General features: G+C 47.9%; 2 protein-coding genes across 5 annotated transcripts; both read left to right on the plus strand.

Moving 5' to 3' along the window:
• Nucleotides 1–377: 377 nt before the first annotated feature.
• On the plus strand, nt 378–7,610 carry LOC308548538 (uncharacterized protein). 2 transcript variants are annotated; one of them, XM_081120157.1, is made up of 3 exons: nt 378–631; nt 3,288–3,456; nt 5,634–7,610. In XM_081120157.1, the coding sequence occupies exons 2-3, from the start codon at nt 3,423–3,425 to the stop codon at nt 7,013–7,015; spliced, it is 1,416 nt and encodes a 471-aa protein (XP_080976283.1). In that variant the 5' UTR covers nt 378–631; nt 3,288–3,422; the 3' UTR covers nt 7,016–7,610. The 2 variants fall into 2 exon arrangements, with proteins under 2 accessions (XP_080976283.1, XP_080976282.1); XM_081120156.1 differs by having other exon boundaries at nt 381–631; nt 3,330–3,456.
• ZNF134 (zinc finger protein 134) lies at nt 7,093–15,162 on the plus strand. Of its 3 annotated transcripts, none has more exons than XM_081120159.1 (3): nt 7,093–7,223; nt 12,854–12,942; nt 13,604–15,162. In XM_081120159.1, exons 2-3 carry the CDS (start codon nt 12,903–12,905, stop codon nt 14,842–14,844), a joined length of 1,281 nt encoding a protein of 426 aa, XP_080976285.1. In that variant the 5' UTR covers nt 7,093–7,223; nt 12,854–12,902; the 3' UTR covers nt 14,845–15,162. The 3 variants fall into 3 exon arrangements, with proteins under 3 accessions (XP_080976285.1, XP_080976284.1, XP_080976286.1); XM_081120158.1 differs by lacking the exon at nt 7,093–7,223 and adding an exon at nt 8,871–9,110; XM_081120160.1 differs by lacking the exon at nt 7,093–7,223 and adding an exon at nt 8,871–8,916.
• Nucleotides 15,163–17,533: the final 2,371 nt, after the last annotated feature.

A 17,533-nucleotide genomic window follows, 5' to 3' on the forward strand; every position in this document is an offset into this window, starting at 1 on the left:
ATGTCATATAGTTGAATTGGCACCAATGACCATTGGTTGACACTCTACATGTTTCACAAGGACCAAGCAATAAGTTCTGATAAGCTTTAGAGAGTCTTAGTGTTTCTAAACACTTAGGTGATCCTTTGTGGACAGCACCCCCTTCAAGGAAGTGTTGAGTAGACCCCTTATGAAGGAGTGAATTCCCTCCCTGGCCCTTAGAGGCCGGACACACCACTTCCCAGCGTCTCCGGAGGTTCAGCGGCGCGGGACCCGTGGCCTTGGAAATTTGCAGCTGTGAGAACTACCTTACCCAGAAGACACTGCGCCAGGCGCCATCCTCATTGAGCCAATGAAGGCTCAGAAGAGAGTCGATCCCTGTACGTAGGCCTCGCGCCGGGGCGGGACTTCCGGTGTCCGCCGTTAGGCGGTCCTTTCGGCTCCTCCGGGGTCAGCCGGCGCTTCCCGGGCGGCGGGGCCGGACGTGGGGCTGAGGCGGCCGGAGGAGACGGTGCGGGAGGAGTCGTCCCCGCCCCTCGGAGCCGGGTTTGGGGCGCTGGGCTGGGCGCCTCCACTTCGGGGGCTCCGCCGCTCCCGCCGGCTCCGCGCGCAGAGTCCGATGGCGGCGGCCGCGCTGAGGCGCCCGGCGGAGGTGAGTGCGCGCCCCGGGCCCTCACCGCCTCTGCCCCCCGACCCTGCGGCCTGGGCGCGGGGCGACGGTCACGTCCCAGGCCCCGGCGTCCAGGTCCGTGAGGCGCTCGTGGGTGACACGCGGCGTGACGGGGGTGGGAGAGGACACGGGCTGCGCGGCCGCCGGGTGAGGACGTGGAGGGCCCGCGGCCGGGCAGTCCAGGGGCGCCCGCGCCCGGCCTCGCGTGAAGCCCCGGGGACGGAATGTGAGGTGGAGCGTTCAGGACCGAAAAGGCCGCGCCTGGGTCAGGCTTTTAAACGTTTCCCCAAAGCTGCTGAGAGGAGCAGACTGGAAGCGGGGTGACAGGCTGAGAGGGCCTTAGGCTTCGGGGTCACTCCGCTGATAAGGGTCAGCACTGATCCCGGAGACCCGGAGAAAAGGCCGTGGTCCCGGGTCCCCCTGCCCCAGACTGAGCCCGGGCGCAGGGGAGCCCGGAGCCCTTTGACACCCTCCTCGTCACCCAGACTGACACGTGCAGCAGCGCTTGCGGACCCAGCGAAGGTGAGCAAGCGGAGGGTGTTTCCCAACCTCGCGGCCCCTGATCCCACTCACGATCCCCAGGATGGCGGTGTCCTGGGGCCTTCATCTCTCTCTCTTCCGGCCCTTGGCCTGGGGACCATGAACAAAATCCTAAACCCAGGGTCAGACCAGGCTGGGGGTTGCGTGGAGTGACGCCTGTTGCTAGCAACCAATCAAATGAGGTATGAAAGCAGGTTGCCCCAGGTACTTTGTTTAGACTCGGGTGTGTGGCTGCACTGGTTTAAGGGAACCTCAAGTCTTCTTTCTTTATCAAGGGAACAGAGAGCAAGAGGTCAGGACTCAGGCCTGGGATTATGTTGTGTGTCTGTTTGGGAGGTGATGGGAACAATGGGAGATTTGGAGCAAAGGAGGGAGGTGACTTGACCGAGCCCTCATCAGGCTCCCTGTGGCTGCAGCTTGGAGAACAGATTGGGGGTGTGGAGAAGGTGGTAGGACGACCAGGGAGGAGGCTACTGCAATAGTCCAGGTGAGCATTAGTGATGTGGACCAGTGTGATGGCTTTGGAGGTGATAAAAATGCTTGGATTCTGGATCAGTTTTTTTCAGTAGATCTGCTCCGATTTTTTATTTTGAAGGGGAGAGAGAAAAATATACAAGTCAAGGATGCCTGGAAGGTTGTGGGGTTTAGCAACTGAAAGGATGGAAATTCCATCCACAGATGTGGAAGTGGGTAGTAGGATTAATTTTCATTTAATTAATTGGGAGTTTTGTTTTGGCTACAAATGTATGAATATAGGTATTAAGTGAGCAGCTGGACACCCAGTTCTGGCACTATTGGGAGAAGTGCAGGATGGAGACATCTGCAAAAAGCCTTGCATAGTATTGGACCAGGGTGAAGCTGTGCATCTTAACTTGGGCAGCTACAACAAAATACCTTTATTTCTCGCAGTTCTGGAGGCTGGGAAGTCCAAGATCAAACAGCTGGCAGATTGTGTTTCTGATGAGGAACTATGGTCTTTCCTTGGTGCACACAGTGGAGAGAGCACGAGATCTTTACCTTTCTCTTCTAAATCTCGCTAATCCCCCATCATTTGGGTCTCACCCTCATGATCTAATCTAAAACTGTTTAATTCCCCAAATCCCCACCTTTAAATACTGTCACGTTGGGGGTTAGGTCTTAACATGAATTTTGGGAGGAGGTGTACTTTCAGTTTGTAACACTGTGTGTGGGTCATGTTTAGTAGGGTAATCCTGGTCGTGATGACATTAACAGCACCCCAGGAAGAGGAGAATGGAGTCTGAGGACTGGGTCTCATGCTTGGGTACCTGTGTGGGGCAGGTGATCTAGGTGGCTGACCCACTGCTCTATGGAATCACCAGGATTTTGTCGTTACATTGATGTGTCTGGAGATATTCAGTTGGGTGGGTGGATTAGTTTAAGGCACAAGTGGTCATGAGGGAGAATCACTGGACGTTGGGTGGAAAGTCTCAGAGGGTTTTGAATGAGGGTTAGGAAGAGAGAGGAAGGCTGCGACTGGTGAGGAGACGTGAAATGCAGCACCGGTGGAGGAGGGTCATGGGTGTATGAGATCCACAGTGATTCTGGGTGACTGAGGCTAAAGCAGGGAGCAGAGTCAGGCAGAGACACCTATAGAGCCAGACTGGGCTGCCGATGACAGTGGGGACCATTGGATCCTGTTTGATTTTGCCAGTCACTCTTTATATGCCATGTGCTGAATAACATGTAGGAAGGACAGGGAAGAGGTAGTGACTGTGAGAGAGAGGTGTGGTAGAAAATTATGTCCACGTGGAGAGGGAGTGAGAACTGATGGCCAGAGGGCACCAGCATTGAGGACATAGGGTGAAATGTCCACCCTTGGTTGTGTCACAGAGGCATGATCTGGGGATCCTAGGACAATTGCCTGACAAGGGGGAGTGCGCCCCTGCTTACAGGCCCAGAACTCAGATACCGATCTGCTTACCTGCCTGTTGTCATGGATGAACACAGTGATCCAGGGGATCATGAGAACAGAGTGCACATCAGTACCACCAAGGGCCTGGTATCTCCTCTAAGGTCGGGGAATTGGGAGGTGGGTGAGTAGGGGTTCATTTAGTGGATGGATGAACTTTGGTCCTAGGAGAGAAGCTGATCATGAAATGAACTATCCCCATCATGGCAGGGCTGTGTGACATTTGAAGATGTGGCCATTTATTTCTCCCTGGAGGAGTGGGGGATCCTTGATGAGGCACAGAGGTTCCTGTACCATGATGTGATGCTGGAGAATTTTGCACTTACAACATCCCTGGGTAAGGCCTTCATCTTTCTCCCAGTGTCCCTATCTTGTTTCTCTTACCCTTGTCCCAGAGGAAGCTCTGTCCTTTTCATAGCCAGTCCATGGACTATGCTGGCTTCCCCACTTAGTTGGTGTATATACTGTGGGTATCAGCGCTAAGCTTTGTGCACTACCCCAAGCAATGCATTCCTCAGTCAGCCTAATGGATCTCACCTTTCTTTCCCTGTCCCTGGCAGGGTGACTGTGTCTAGGTTCCTGACACCTTGTGCCCCAGATTCTGCCCCCTTCCTCTAGGTAACATTTTCTTGTGACCACCTGTATCAGGAATTGCAACTATTGTTGTAGTTATTAATTATGTGGTCAATAGACTTTATTTGGAAGACTCTCCTTTGAGATTTTATTGTAATATTACCTTTTTTCCTGTAATGTGTTTCCTGAGTTGCTGTAGATGAGTTTTGACCACTCATATGACCTGTCTTTTCCTAAGGACTTGCTTCATCAGGTCCTTACACAGCTGGGAGTGTGAAGAGAGCCCTGGTTGAGTTGTGGCAAGATGGTCTCAGGTCTGTGTTTGGATCATACCAGGAATCTTCCTGGTTCACAGAACACTTGGACACCAGTGTTTTGGTATAATTGCCACTGGACACAAGTCATTTCTTTACTTTTTTTCCATATACTTGACACTTCTGATTTATCATTTTGTTACTGGACAGAGCCCTTCATGGGTATTCCTAGGGCCAGCCAGTAGTGTGTGGTTCTTCATTCAGGAAAAATTTCACGAGTCCAGATGACTATGAGAGAACATTTATTAAAACTGGTGATGTAAAACAAGAAAGGGCTTAGCATAGAAGAAGCAATAAGAGAGCCTAGTCTGGGCTACCCTAGCTCTCTGGGAATTCAGAGAAAAGGGGGCCTTGGGATCAGGTTCAGGGGTTAGCCTGGGGTGAGCTGCTGCTGTCCATTGCTCCCCTGGTTGCAAGCCTCATGGGGTTCTTTAGGTTTTAGGAGATGCATGCCTGTGGGGGAAGAAGCAGGGAAACGGAATGGCAGGGGCTGCTCCCCAGAGGGAGAGCACACACTGGGTCCTTTGTCTTGATGCTTTATCTCTTTCTCGCAGGCAGGAATTTTAGGGGAGGGATTTAGCAGAATTTTCATCAGTTTCCCAGGAGTGCTGTGGTCTCCAGGGCTGTGGTCTTCACTGATTGGTCAGTGTCAGGGCATGGGCTCCTCAGTCATCCTAGCTGGGCTTAGTGTCACCCATCTGATTTTGCTGCTTTTCTGGGTTTGGAGCTGAAGTACAACTGAGGCCTACATGTTATTTCTAGGGAGGTGACCTTCTGTATCTGCTGTAAATTGCTCTGTCAGTTTGTTTAGCTATCTATCTCAGTTTCCATATTACACTTGTCCTGGCTTACTGGACTATCTCATTTTCATCTGTGACTTTTACTCTCTGGCTGTCCCCACCTCTCTATATCCATCATTTGTTACTCTCCACTGCACAGTCTGAAGTTCTCCCCCACTGACCCACAAATAATGTGTTGTGAGGTGTGTGCATATCTTTAATTAGTCCTTGAACACCAGCTACTCAATTCCAAGTATACTTTTCTGTTCCTGAGCACAACCATCCTTTTGCATGGTGTGGACATGTCCTCAGCTGACAAGGTCCTACAGAAGGTTGTTGGCACAGAAGTGAGTCATTGATCCTGGCCCTCTTCCCTGTGTGACACCCCATATTTCTGCCCTTTATCCCAGAAGATCTCCCCCATTCTATCATCTTTAGAATTCCAGTGCTACAAAGCAGCTCTCTCTTCATGTTGCTTCCTTGTCCTGAAAAATAGTTCATGCATTCATTCTTTCGTTTGAATGTATGTGTAGGACACACTGTTTTGTTTTTTTTTAATATGTCTTTATTGATTTCAGAGAGAGGAAGGGGGAGAGAGAGAAACACCAATGATGAGAGAGAGTTATTCACCGGCTGCCTCCTGCACACCCGCCACTGGGTACCAAGCCTACAACCGGGGCATGTTCTCTGACTGGGAATCAAACCGAGATCTCCTGGATCATAGGTCAATGCTCAGCAGCTGAGCCAGGCCCCAGGGCCGAATGTATGTGTATGACAGACACTCTTGATGGGACTTCCTCCTCCCACCAAAGTTAATATGAACTTTATCAGCATTTCTCTTCTTTCAGACCGTTGGTGTGGAGCAGAGGACCAGGAGGCCCCTTCTGAGCAGAGTGTTTCTGTGGAAGGAGGGTCACAGCTCAGGACTTCTAAGGCAGATCCATCCACCCAGAACACTCACCCCTGTGAGAAGTGTGTCCCAGGCTTGAAAGACATTTTGCACCTGACTGAGCTCCAAGAAATATATTCTGGGCAAAAGCCATACTTAGGTGGGGGAACCAAAGGCTTCTGGTTCAGTGAAAACCTTCACCAGTACCAAAAGCATGACAATCAAGAAAAAATCTTCACAGTGGACAGGGCCTCATTTGTGAGGAGCTATAGATGCCATGTGTCAGGGAAGCCATTCACCTGTGGGGAGGTTGAGAAGGACTTTCTAGCTACCTCAGGCCTTTTCCAACATCAGGCCACTCCCAATGGTGAGAAGCCACACAGCAGCATTGAATGTGGGGAGCCCTTTAAAGGTGGAAAAAGTCATGATAAGTGGATTGAAAGCAGGAGAATTTTTAGCAATACACACCCACTTCCCCACCAGAGAGCCTGTACTGGAGAAGGTCTTGATGAGTGTAGCACATGTGGTGGAGGCTTCAGCTGCAATTGCAGACTTGTTCAGCACCAGCAAACTCACCCTGGAGAAAAGCAGTATGAGTGTGGTCAATGTGGGAAATTTTTTAGCCGCAAAACTCACCTTATTCGACATTGGAGAGTTCACACTGGAGCAAAGCCCTATGAATGCATTGAATGTGGGAGATCTTTTAGCCAGAAATCTGACCTTGTTCAACACCAAAGAATTCACACAGGAGAAAGGCCTTATGAATGCAGTGAATGCAAGAAATCCTTTATCCAGAAATCCGTCCTCATTAAACACCAGAGAGTTCACACTAATGAAAGGCCTTATAAGTGCAATGAATGTGGGAAATCCTTTAGCCAAAGCTCTGGTCTTCTTCGACACAAGCAAGCACACACTAGAGAAAAGCCTTATGAGTGCACTGAGTGTGGGAAGTCATTTACCTGTAAAACTCACCTCATTCGACACTGGAGAGTTCACAGTGGAGTAAGGCCTTATGAGTGCATTGAATGTGGGAAGTGTTTTAGTGAAAAATCTGTCCTCATTCAACACCAAAGAGTTCACACTGGAGAAAGGCCTTATGATTGCAGTGATTGTGGGAAATCCTTTACCCAGAAATCTATCCTCATTCAACACCAAAGAGTTCACACTGGAGAAAGGCCTCATGAATGTAGCAAATGTGGGAAATTCTTTAGCCGAAAAACCCACCTCATTCGACACTGGACAGTTCATACTGGAGCTAAGCCTCATAAGTGCAGTGAATGTGGAAGATCGTTTAGCCAGAGCTCTGGCCTACTTCGACATAGGAGAGCTCATATGCAGTGAATATGGGAAATTATTTAGCTGCAAATTTGACGTCAGTCTACACCAAAGAGTTTACACTGAAAAAAGGCCTTAGATACACGGGAAATGTGCTCTTTCCTTGCTTAGTATAACAGCATTGGAGGAAAGTCTTTGTGAGGATTCTGCCTGAATTGATACATATATCTGGACATCGACAGACTGGAGATTACCCATAAGTTTTGGTTATGTGGTAAGCATGTTTAATGTTCCCAGGGTCCTTGCCAGGTTTAAGTCACTCCCAGTTTCTGTGGCAGAAGCCATTTCACCTCTACCAGCTGGCAGGTCGATGCAGGGTTGGAGAGAGCAGAGCAGAACTCTCTTCCATTGGTAGGAAGAAATCATGAATGTCCTGAGCCCTTCTCTCTGACAAATTAGGGCCATTGACCTGATCCTGTGATAGCCCAGAGAACTCGAGTTTGGTCAGCAGCTTGCAGAGGATTACTAGCTTTTTCATGGACATAGTTGGTCTCAGTTCTTACAATGAAGTTTTACAGCTTCCAAGTCACGAAACCAGAAACTGCCTGTCACACATTGCTCTGGTTTGTGCAATAATAAAGTCCATTTGTTTAAGCACCTATTTAATATTGGAAACTGTTCACTGTGTGGGTAGTTTGAAAGCACAATAGGACTGTCAACGTGAAGGAGTAACAACTTTTCTGGGTGAGTTAAATTTTGCCCCGGTGCTATTCCAGAATGCAGCTGCTTCAGCCAGCGTTTCCTGGGCTGCACCAGGTGGGTGACAACACTGTGGGGAACTAGGCTTCTATCTGCAGGGGTCTTTCCCAAAAGTGTGGTCACTAAAGGCTTGCAGAGAAGTATGGGTTCACCTGCTCAGGGCCTGGGACCAGAGGATGTAAAGAGGATGATCATCCCTCCTGCTCAATCACTGTGGGGCACGAGTGACTGACACTTAAAGAAAAATGTACCTATCTTAGTCCCTAGTTGAGCCTCTGTGGACTCACTTCCCAGCAAAGAAATGATAAAGTGTTCCAAATCCTTTTATTTTTTTAAATTTATTGATTTTAGAGAGAGAAAAAAAAATCAATTTGTTGTTCCACTTATTTATGCATTCGATGGTTGCTTCTTGAATGTGCCCTGACGGGATCAAACTCACAACCTTGGTGTATCGGGATGACGCTCTAACCAACTGAGCTACCCGGCCAGGGACAAAAGGCCTTTTTTTTAAATAAAAAAAAAATCTTTATTCAGAGAGAAGACAGGAGAGGGAGAGAGATAGAAACATCAATGATGAGAGAGTCATTGATTGAGCCCGAGACCCGGGCATGTGCCCTGACCGGGAATCGAACCCTATCACCTGGATCCTAGGTCGAAGCTCAACCGCTGAGCCACGCCAGGTCGTGCCAAAAGGCCTTCTTTAGGTTAGCAGGAGAAAGTGCTCCAGGTAGTCACTGGTTTTGTTGAGCCCCAACCTCACCCTTCTTCTTCCTCGCCACAGCTCTGTCTGGAGACAATTCTCTTATCTCTGACCCAAATGAGTCTCACAAAACTGACTTAAAACTTCCCCCAACACATACTTAAAAAGGAACTAGGAGAGGGCTCAGTGACGGTTCATGTGGCACCCTGATTTTGTTCTGTAGCTTTGGGGAAAATCTGAGAGAATGTCTATTTTGTCCATTCCTGGAGTCTACTCCTGAGAGGCGCGAAGCCCCTCCGCCAATCGGAGCCTGGGGGCACCATTTCCCAGAGCCCCTTCCGAGCGAGAGGATGTCTGTGTGGGGCTACAGCCCGGGGGCGGACTACATTACCCAGGAACCCCCGCGCCGCGCGACGGCAGCGCCGTGACGGACGTTTCTGTACGTGCGGAAGGCGATTGGGCGGGACTTCCGGCGTCTTCCTTGCGGCAGACATCTTGTCAGCTCTTGGTAGGGCCAACTGGGTAGTTTGCGGGCTCTGGTTGGGTTCTGAGGTGACGCGAGCGGGAGGAGACCCCGTCCCCACTAGGAAAAGGCTCGGCGGTGGCTGCGTCCGCGAAGCTCTGGGTCCCGACCCGGGTTCCTCAAGGCTCCGCGCGGTCCAGACCGTGACAGCGACGACCGCGGAGATGGGCCCGGCCTAGGTAGGCGCTGTGTCCCGGGACCGTGACGCGGCCCCCCCGTCCCCTCCCCTTCCGTCCCCTCGAATCCTAAGGCCGCGAGTGAGCGGTGGCTGCTGAAGTCACCGCCGCCCAGGCCCCAGGGCTTTGTGGGCGGAGCCCCCGTTTCCAACAGCCAGTGTTTGGAGACGTGGGCGGGGCCCGTGGTCCGGGAGCGGCGGGGAAGCTGGGCCCCTGGCAGGTGCGAGGAGCGGCGCGTGAGCTCGGCTCGTGCCCGGAGTGACGGGGAGGCGAGTGCCTGCGCTGTGAGGACGCAGCTGTCCCGGGGTCCGCTCGGGAAGGCGGGGATGATGGGGATGGAGGCGGAGCGGCCGGTGAGGAGGCCGCGGACTCCAGGGGGCAGGTGGCGGCGGCCGCGCACGAGCGGGGGCCGGAGGGGTTGAGGGCGGAGAAGTCGTTCGGTTCCGGAAGGATTTCCCAGGTAGAAACAGCGCTATTTGCTGCTGGGTCAGACGTGGCTGTGAGCGAAAGAAAGTAGGGAATGAAAGGCTAATTTACTTGATTCTTGTATGTGTCCTGACCAGGGATCGAACCTGCAGTATTCATAAGCAGGCAGTTAAAAATTAGACTATGTAGATAGGATAAATCAGATTTATACCCATGCTTAGTAATTGATTGAAGTTCTTGCCTCTTTCATTACAATGGAAATTCTCAGGTGTCACATTTTCTTAAGATACTGAAAACAAATCTAGAATTTCAAAAATACATCACTTCATTTACACCAAAACCATTTGCAGAGTGTTAAGCTTGTGGACAGTAAAAGCTCATACAAAGGTACTTGACCTGTACTAACACTCTGATATAAACAGCAGCTCTATTAGGTGGGTACCACTGTTACCACTGCTTTATAAATGAGGACACTGAAACACAGATCTTTGTTGAAGGTCACTCATATGGTAGGAGGCAACACTAAGGTGTATCTGAGATCAGACAGCCTGCAATCATCCTCACCAAAGAGCAGGGCAGGAGTTAGGGCAATAGTCAGGCCATGAGATGACACTGTGGTAACCTACCACTCCCAGCTCCTTTCTCCTCCAGGTTGCTGTGGTGGCAGAATCTCTTACAATCCAATCCCTGCATAGGTGACTGCAGAGTGTGCAGGTCCACATTCAACCCATCCCACCCCATACATTTGGCAACGCAGTATGGTGAATGGTGTCGCCAGATTCTTAATCTACCTTCTATCTTCTGTTGAGTTTGGGGATCCCTCTGTCACCAAAAGTCTTGAGCCCTGACTTCTATTCTTACATGAAATGATTTTTTTTTTCAGCAGGCAGTGGGATGAAGTTTGAGCAGTGTCCCAAGCATAGGAACCAGCATGTGCAAATGCATCATTTGAAGTTGCACTGGGAGTGTTCAGGAAACCTCAGGTCTCTGTTGTATCTGGTGCAACCAGAGAGCAAGGAACAGGATTCACCTTTGGAGTGGTAGCCTGTGGAGCTGGACTTCTGTTCTTAGAATGGTTGGGGCCATGGAAGGTTTGGAGCAGAGGAAGAAGTGATTTTTTTATGTGGACAGTGAGAGAAAGAAGGAAGGAGTTAGAGATGACTCCACAGTTTTTGGCTTGAGAAGGTGTAAGAATAGAAAAATCCTCCATTGAGCTGGCGAAGTTGGTGGAAGTAGTATCACAAGTTAGGTTTTAACTGTATGGAATCTGTGATCGTCCAGACATCTGATTGAGTTGTCAAATGGACAGCTAGAAACATAGGTTTTGAGTTCAGAGGAAGGATTCATGTTGGAGACATCCACATAGTGGCAGCCAGTATGTGGATTAGGGTAGAGTTGTCCATTTTATTTAGAGAGAGAACCTTTATGTTATGGTGGCAGTGATATTAGGAGTCTGGAACAGGGGTGAGCATAGTGAATTGGGAGTAGGGGGTCACTTGAGAGACAAGAAGGGTTAGTGTTGGCTAACCGATGTGGCTGAGCTGTTGAGCATCAACCTAGGATCCAGGAGATCAAGGTTCAATTCCCAGTCAGGGCACATGCCCGGGTTGCAGGCTGGATCCCCAGTCAGGGATGTGCAGGAGGCAGCTGATCAATGACTTTCTCATCACTAATGTTTCTCTCTCTGTCTCCCCCTCTCCTCCCCCTCCCCCTCCCCCTTCCCCTCTCTCCTCTCCCCTCTCTCTCTCCTCTCCCCTCTCCTTTCTCCTCTCCTCTCTCTGAAATCAGTAAAGATACATTTTTTTAAAAAAAGGGTTAGTGTTAGTGGTGGGGGGGGGACGAATAGGATCTGACAGGTGGTGAGGTCTTCCGGGGAAAAGTGGCCATGAGATGGATGCTGGGGTGTAGCAGTAATAGAGATGAGATGAAAGGGAGGTCAGAGCTGGTGCTTATTTCCCTCTCTGTGCTTCCCAGGCTTTTGTGGTGACATTTGGTTGGACATGGGGGAGTTTAAATCATTTGTCCCTGACAAATTAGCTCAGGGACAATTGAGTCAGTTAGCAGAGTCACTATACTTGGGGTAGAAGGCTAATGGGTGTGGCCTTAAGTGAGAGTTTAGTGTTAAGCCTGTAACTGATGAGTATATAGCATCCTCATTGTGCAACAACCAAGTGGAGAAGGGCTGGGTGTGTCATTGTACGTGGTCCTGGATTATGGAAGTTCAGTCAAGGATGGGAGGATTTAAAAGCTGGGCTCACAGTTACTCATGGCAGTGGGGGCCATTGACTGGTACCAGATGTAGTCCTAGATGCATTAACCGAGTGTTCTCCGGATGCTGTGTGCAGATATGCATGTGGGAGATACCTATGTCGTGGGCTTCCTTAGGCAAGGGAGATGTGGTCTAAAAAGTGATCTGTACATGGAGATGGTCCTTGAGGGCATTAGGGAGAATACTAAGTTCACATTTGTGTATGAGAAGCATCATCTCTGGACTCCAGGGAAGGGTTGGGCCTTGCATTACAGGCCTAGATTATAGTGTATATCTACCTGTCCACCTGCCTGTTCCAGGCTGCACAGAATGATTCATGGAAAATGAGGAAAGAGCAGGCACCGATCATGTAAGGGCCTGGTATTTTGTCTGACTTGGGCAGCTGGAGAGGAAAGTGAGTATGTGGTGGATAGACCAGGAGACCTGGGGAGAGAGGCTGTCCTGTGCTTAGTTGACTTCATGCAGGGTTATGTGACTTTTGAAGATGTTTACCTTTCTCCTGGGAGGAGTGGGGACTACTTCACTCTTATTCTGTGCTTTGCCTTTATGGTCATTGTGGGTAAGGTCCCCCGTGTTCCAGTTTTCTGGTCTATGCTCTGCTCTTCCTTTTCCCCCAGAGGTTACTGTTTCCTTTCCATAGCTGGATCATGGGCACTGCTATTTTCCTTATTCCCTCACATAGGTCCTGAGGGCTTGGCTATGTATACTCTCTCCTCCACTCCCTATGCTCCCCAGCTCCTGCTGCCCCAAATCCTTGCCAGGAAGGTGTCAAGGGGTTTTGTGGTCAGCCCAGTGGATGCTACCCTACTTGGCTTCTCCTGGGCTGGATTGCTCTATCCACAATCATGGTACTTCTGTGCACCAGATTCTTCTCCCTTCATTAATTGATATTTCCTTAGCCCTACTTATGTCATGAATTATAGTCATGGTCATCGCTTGTGAGATCCATTGGGTTTTTCCTGCAAGACATTAATCTCCTTTGGGTGGGCTGCCCTGGGGCAGTGCTTTCTCACTCACTGGCCCTCTTTCTCCTATGACTTGTATCTTCCAGATCCTCTGTGGTAGCAGGGGAAAGAACTCCGAGTACCTGACTGAGAGGTATGACTCTAGCCACAGCAGGAGGCGCTTGGACAGGCTCTGGTAAGTGAGAGCTTGGGGAGTGTGTGACTTCAAGGTTGGGTTCAAGTAGCACCAGAAGCCTGTCCTGTGCCCACTACTGTTTAGTGCGCAGGCTATAGGCCATACCTTATTTCTATTTTTCTTCCCCATTCTGGACACTCTTCATACTTGTCATTTCTATTCTGACCTCTGACCTAGGGTGGTCCGCCCCACTCACTGGTGCTTTCTCCTCCTCCCTCTGCAGTGATCTCCCATATTGGATGATGCTAATATATCAGAGACACACACGTATTCTTAGTTAGGTCTCCAATATCAGTTACTAATTCTAAATCAGCTTTTCCTGGGTCCTGGACATAAATTTCTGTGTAGCACTCACCTTTTACCAATAACCAGTGCCCTTTTAAAAGTCATTTTCAAAGAAAAAGTTGGAGATCCTGTCTGCTGCTTCTTCCCAAGCTGCACCCCAGCCATATATCTTTGTCCTTTCTGAGACCTTCCCCATTTTGTAATCCTTAAGAGTCTAGTATGCACAGTAGCTCTTTCTTTAACCTGATCCCAAATCTCTCATCTGTCCAGCCACTTCATGAACTCAGTCCTGGTTATGCTAGACACACTTTTGAGATGGGGTTGCCCCCTCTCACCAAAGTCAGTGGGCATATTAACAGCGTTTTTCTCCCTTCAGGTTGTTGGCTTGGAGTGAAGGATGAAGAGGCATCTTCTGAGCAGGGCATTTCTGTGGACGTGTCACAAGCCTATCCTTCCAAGGCAGGTTCATTGACCCAAATGGTTCACCCTTGTGATCTATGTGGCCCCATCTTGAAAGATATTTTGCACCTGGATGGCCACCAGGAAACACACCATGGACTAAAACCTTACACATGTGAGGCATGTGGGAGACAATTCTCATTTGGTGTAAACTTTTACCAGCACCAGAATCAGTATGATGTTGAGAAACCCTTAAGGAGAGACAAAGGCAAGACCTCATTTGTGAAGAACTGTAGAGTTTGTGAAGAACCTCATCTGCCAGAGAATCCCTTTACCTGTGAGGAGGAACAGAAGAACTTCCAGGCGTGCTTGGACAGTCACCAGCAAAAGGCCACCCACAGCAAGAGGAAAACAAGGAGCACTGAGAGTGGAGAGGCCTTTCACATTGGACAGATGCTTTACAATTGCAGTGAATGTGGGAAAGCCTTCAGCCGCAAAGACACGCTTGTTCAGCACCAGAGAATCCACACTGGAGAAAAGCCTTATGAGTGCAGTGAATGTGGGAAAGCTTTCAGCCGCAAAGCCACACTCGTGCAGCACCAGAGAATACACACTGGAGAAAGGCCTTATGAGTGCAGTGAATGTGGGAAGTCCTTTAGCCGCAAAGACAATCTTACACAGCACAAAAGAATTCACACTGGGGAAATGCCTTATAAGTGTGGTGAATGTGGAAAATACTTCAGCCATCACTCCAATTTAATTGTACACCAGAGAGTTCACAATGGAGCAAGGCCTTATAAGTGCAGTGATTGTGGGAAAGTCTTCAGACACAAGTCCACACTTGTTCAGCATGAGAGCATCCATACTGGAGAAAATCCTTATGTTTGCAGTGATTGTGGGAAATCCTTTGGACACAAATACACCCTGATTAAACACCAGAGAATTCACACTGAGTCAAGGCCATTTGAGTGCACTGAATGTGGGAAATTCTTTAGTCGAAGCTCTGACTTTATTGCACACCAGAGAGTTCACACAGGTGAAAGGCCTTTTGTGTGCAGCAAATGCGGGAAAGACTTCATAAGAACCTCTCACCTTGTTCGGCACCAAAAAGTTCATACTGGAGAAAGGCCATATGAGTGCAATGAATGTGGGAAAGCCTACAGCTTAAGCTCCCACCTCATTCGGCACCAGAAAGTTCACACAGCAGGAAGGCTTTAGGAGTGCTTTCAACACAGGATTCATATAGGGAGAATCTCCAATTTCCCTTTGAAAGGAAGACATCAATTAGATGTTGAACTTCATATATTTGAGCATTAACATTGGAGAGTTTCCTTATGACTGCTGGGTACAAGGGAAGCTTTCGGGCTGTATTGCACTTTCAGACCTGTTTAGGCTCCTTGCCAGATTTCTGTGTCAGTGTCTGGCTGGAAACATCTGAGCTCTACTAGCTTAGTTACCCTAATATCTTCAGAAGAGGCAGAACTTTGTACTCTCTCCAACCCATGGGGAAATTATAATAAACCTGAGTTAAATTGAGAGGGAGCAGGGGTCATTTCCTCCCCACTGACCAGTAAAGATGAGGACATGACCCATCATTAGCTAAGAGGAGTTGAGTTTTGTTTGGTAACAGGAAAGTTTCTTTACTCATGGACATTGCTGGTGCCAAGTGATACTTTTTTTTTTAATACGATTTTATTGATTTGAGAGAGACATCAATCAGCTGCCTCCTGCATGCCCTCTACTGGGGTTTGAGACCATCAAACCAGCGACCTTTTGGTGATGGAATGACGCTCAACCAATGAGTCACACCAACCAGGACATCATGATAGTTTTTGTTTTTGATTTATATTGTTGAAAGTATATTCTCTTTCCCCATTGACCCTCTCCACCCTGCACTCCCACCCCACGCCCATGCCCACCTCCCCACACACACATCATGTGATAGTTTTGACAGGTTTTTCCGGACTCTCAAGTCACCTAGCCTGGACAACTAGTTGCCTCATGTTGCTCTGGTTGGTGTGATAATAAAGACTTTATTATTTAAGCCACCTTTAAACTTGGAGGTGGTTTTTACTGTTTGGAGTGATTTGAAAAAAAATAGGCTCTGCCAAATTGAAGGGGTAAACTGTTTGTGGGGGCCTCCAACTTTGTGTGCCTCAAATGGAACACCAGGGTGGCACAGAACAGTTCTTAGTCCAGCTATAGTGTTAATTTCCAATCCTGAGGAAAGCTGTTTTTTTATATACATATTCCTAAATTACTTCTTGAAGAAATACAAAATTAGAAACAGAAATTTTAGGGTACAGATAAAGCAGTTATAATAAAAATGAAAATATATCAAATATCTAATTCCTCAAACTAGTAAACCAGGGAAAGTGGAATAAAACACATCAATAACATTTTAAAAATAATAAAACGATAGAATTCAATAAAAATACAGTTCTTTGAAAAAAATCAAAAATACTAATCAAAAGAAAGGGCAAATATATGTAATTAGAATTAACAATCATCAAAATACAAGAATGGCATCTCATGGTTATTTCTCAGATTTTTTTGAAATAATACTATTTTTCACTCAAAATTAGGCTATTTACAGTTTATTTTTAGTGAATGAAACCAGTGTAAATGACCTTAATACTAAGCTGCTTAGAGAAACATTGGGTAAAACATGAGTTTTATCAGAGAGTAGAATTGCCTGGTCTTTTTTTCCCTAGTTGAATTTACTTGGGTGACATTGGTTAATAAATTATACAGGTTTCAAACATACAACTTTGCGTAACTGTATTGAGCGCTTGCTGCCCAAAGTAAACTCTGTCCCTATTTATTCACCCTTTGCCCTCTTCCACCTCCCCCCCCTTCCCCTTGGCAGTCACCATACTGTTGTCTGTGTCTGTGGGTGTTATATTTGCTTAAACTTCACATTTTTCACCCAGCCCCCACAACACCTCTCCCCTGATAGCTGTCAGTCTGTTCTTTGTATCTATGAGTCTGTTTCTATTTTGTTAGATTCCACAGATAAGTGAAATCATATGGTATTTGTCTTTCCCCAACTTATTTCACTTAGCATAATACTCTCCAGGTTCATCTGTTGAAAAAGATTAAGATTTCCTTTTTTTTTTTTTTTTTTACAGCCAAGTAGCTATCAGTTTTTTGTGCAGATGCAAGCTGTGGGTCATAATCATGGGGGGAAAAGTGCTGGATATCAACTCTGAAGGAAATGCATTATCAATTTTAAAAACTTTATTTAAAGAGGGATAGGAGAGAGAAACATTGATTTGTTGTTCCACTTATCTACCCCTGATGGGGCTCACACCTGCCACCTTGGTGTATCCAGATGATGCTCTAATCAACTGAGCAACCAAGCCAGGCCTGTGTTACCAATTTTTAATGCCCACCTTTAATTTACAAATAGGTTTTTCAACTATTTTCACCTAAATTTAATATTTCAGGAGACTACTTGCAAACACCAATTGCTGATTTTTAAAAAGGCCAATTTCTCTCTCAGTGTGCTCTTCTGTGCTTTATAAAAATCTTTTTTTTTAATCGTCACCCGAGGACATTCTTAGCGGAAGTGGGAAGGAGGGAGGGAGAGAGAGATCCATGTGAGAGAGCAACATCAATCATTTGCTTCCCACACTCACCCCACCTGTGTCCATGGAAAGAACCTGCACTCTGGATATGTGCCCCCACCACCAAATCGTCCACCGTTCAGTGCATGGGATGATGCTCCAACCAACCGAGCCACACTGACCAGGGCAACCACTGTTTTATTTATATATATATGTATATTGTTAATTTTAGGGAGAGAAGAACTTTGATGGGAGAGAAACGGATTGGCTGCCTCCTGCAGTTGGGGATCAAGCTGGAAACCAGGGCATGTGTCTTGACTGGGAATCCAACTGGTGGC

The sequence above is a fragment of the Miniopterus schreibersii genome (genome assembly GCF_964146895.1).
Source record: "Miniopterus schreibersii genome assembly, chromosome: 18".
NCBI lineage: Eukaryota > Metazoa > Chordata > Mammalia > Chiroptera > Miniopteridae > Miniopterus > Miniopterus schreibersii.

What these genes read in the sequence shown, in the direction of transcription:
- LOC308548538 (XM_081120156.1), top strand. Translation starts at nt 599, where the DNA reads ATGGCGGCGGCCGCGCTGAGGCGCCCGGCGGAG. An exon ending in CGCTGAGGCGCCCGGCGGAG is followed by an intron (nt 632 to 3,329) that starts GTGAGTGCGCGC and finishes CCATCATGGCAG; the next exon opens with GGCTGTGTGACATTTGAAGA. An exon ending in TGCACTTACAACATCCCTGG is followed by an intron (nt 3,457 to 5,633) that starts GTAAGGCCTTCA and finishes CTCTTCTTTCAG; the next exon opens with ACCGTTGGTGTGGAGCAGAG.
- ZNF134 (XM_081120159.1), top strand. Translation starts at nt 12,903, where the DNA reads ATGACTCTAGCCACAGCAGGAGGCGCTTGGACAGGCTCTG. An exon ending in AGGCGCTTGGACAGGCTCTG is followed by an intron (nt 12,943 to 13,603) that starts GTAAGTGAGAGC and finishes TTCTCCCTTCAG; the next exon opens with GTTGTTGGCTTGGAGTGAAG.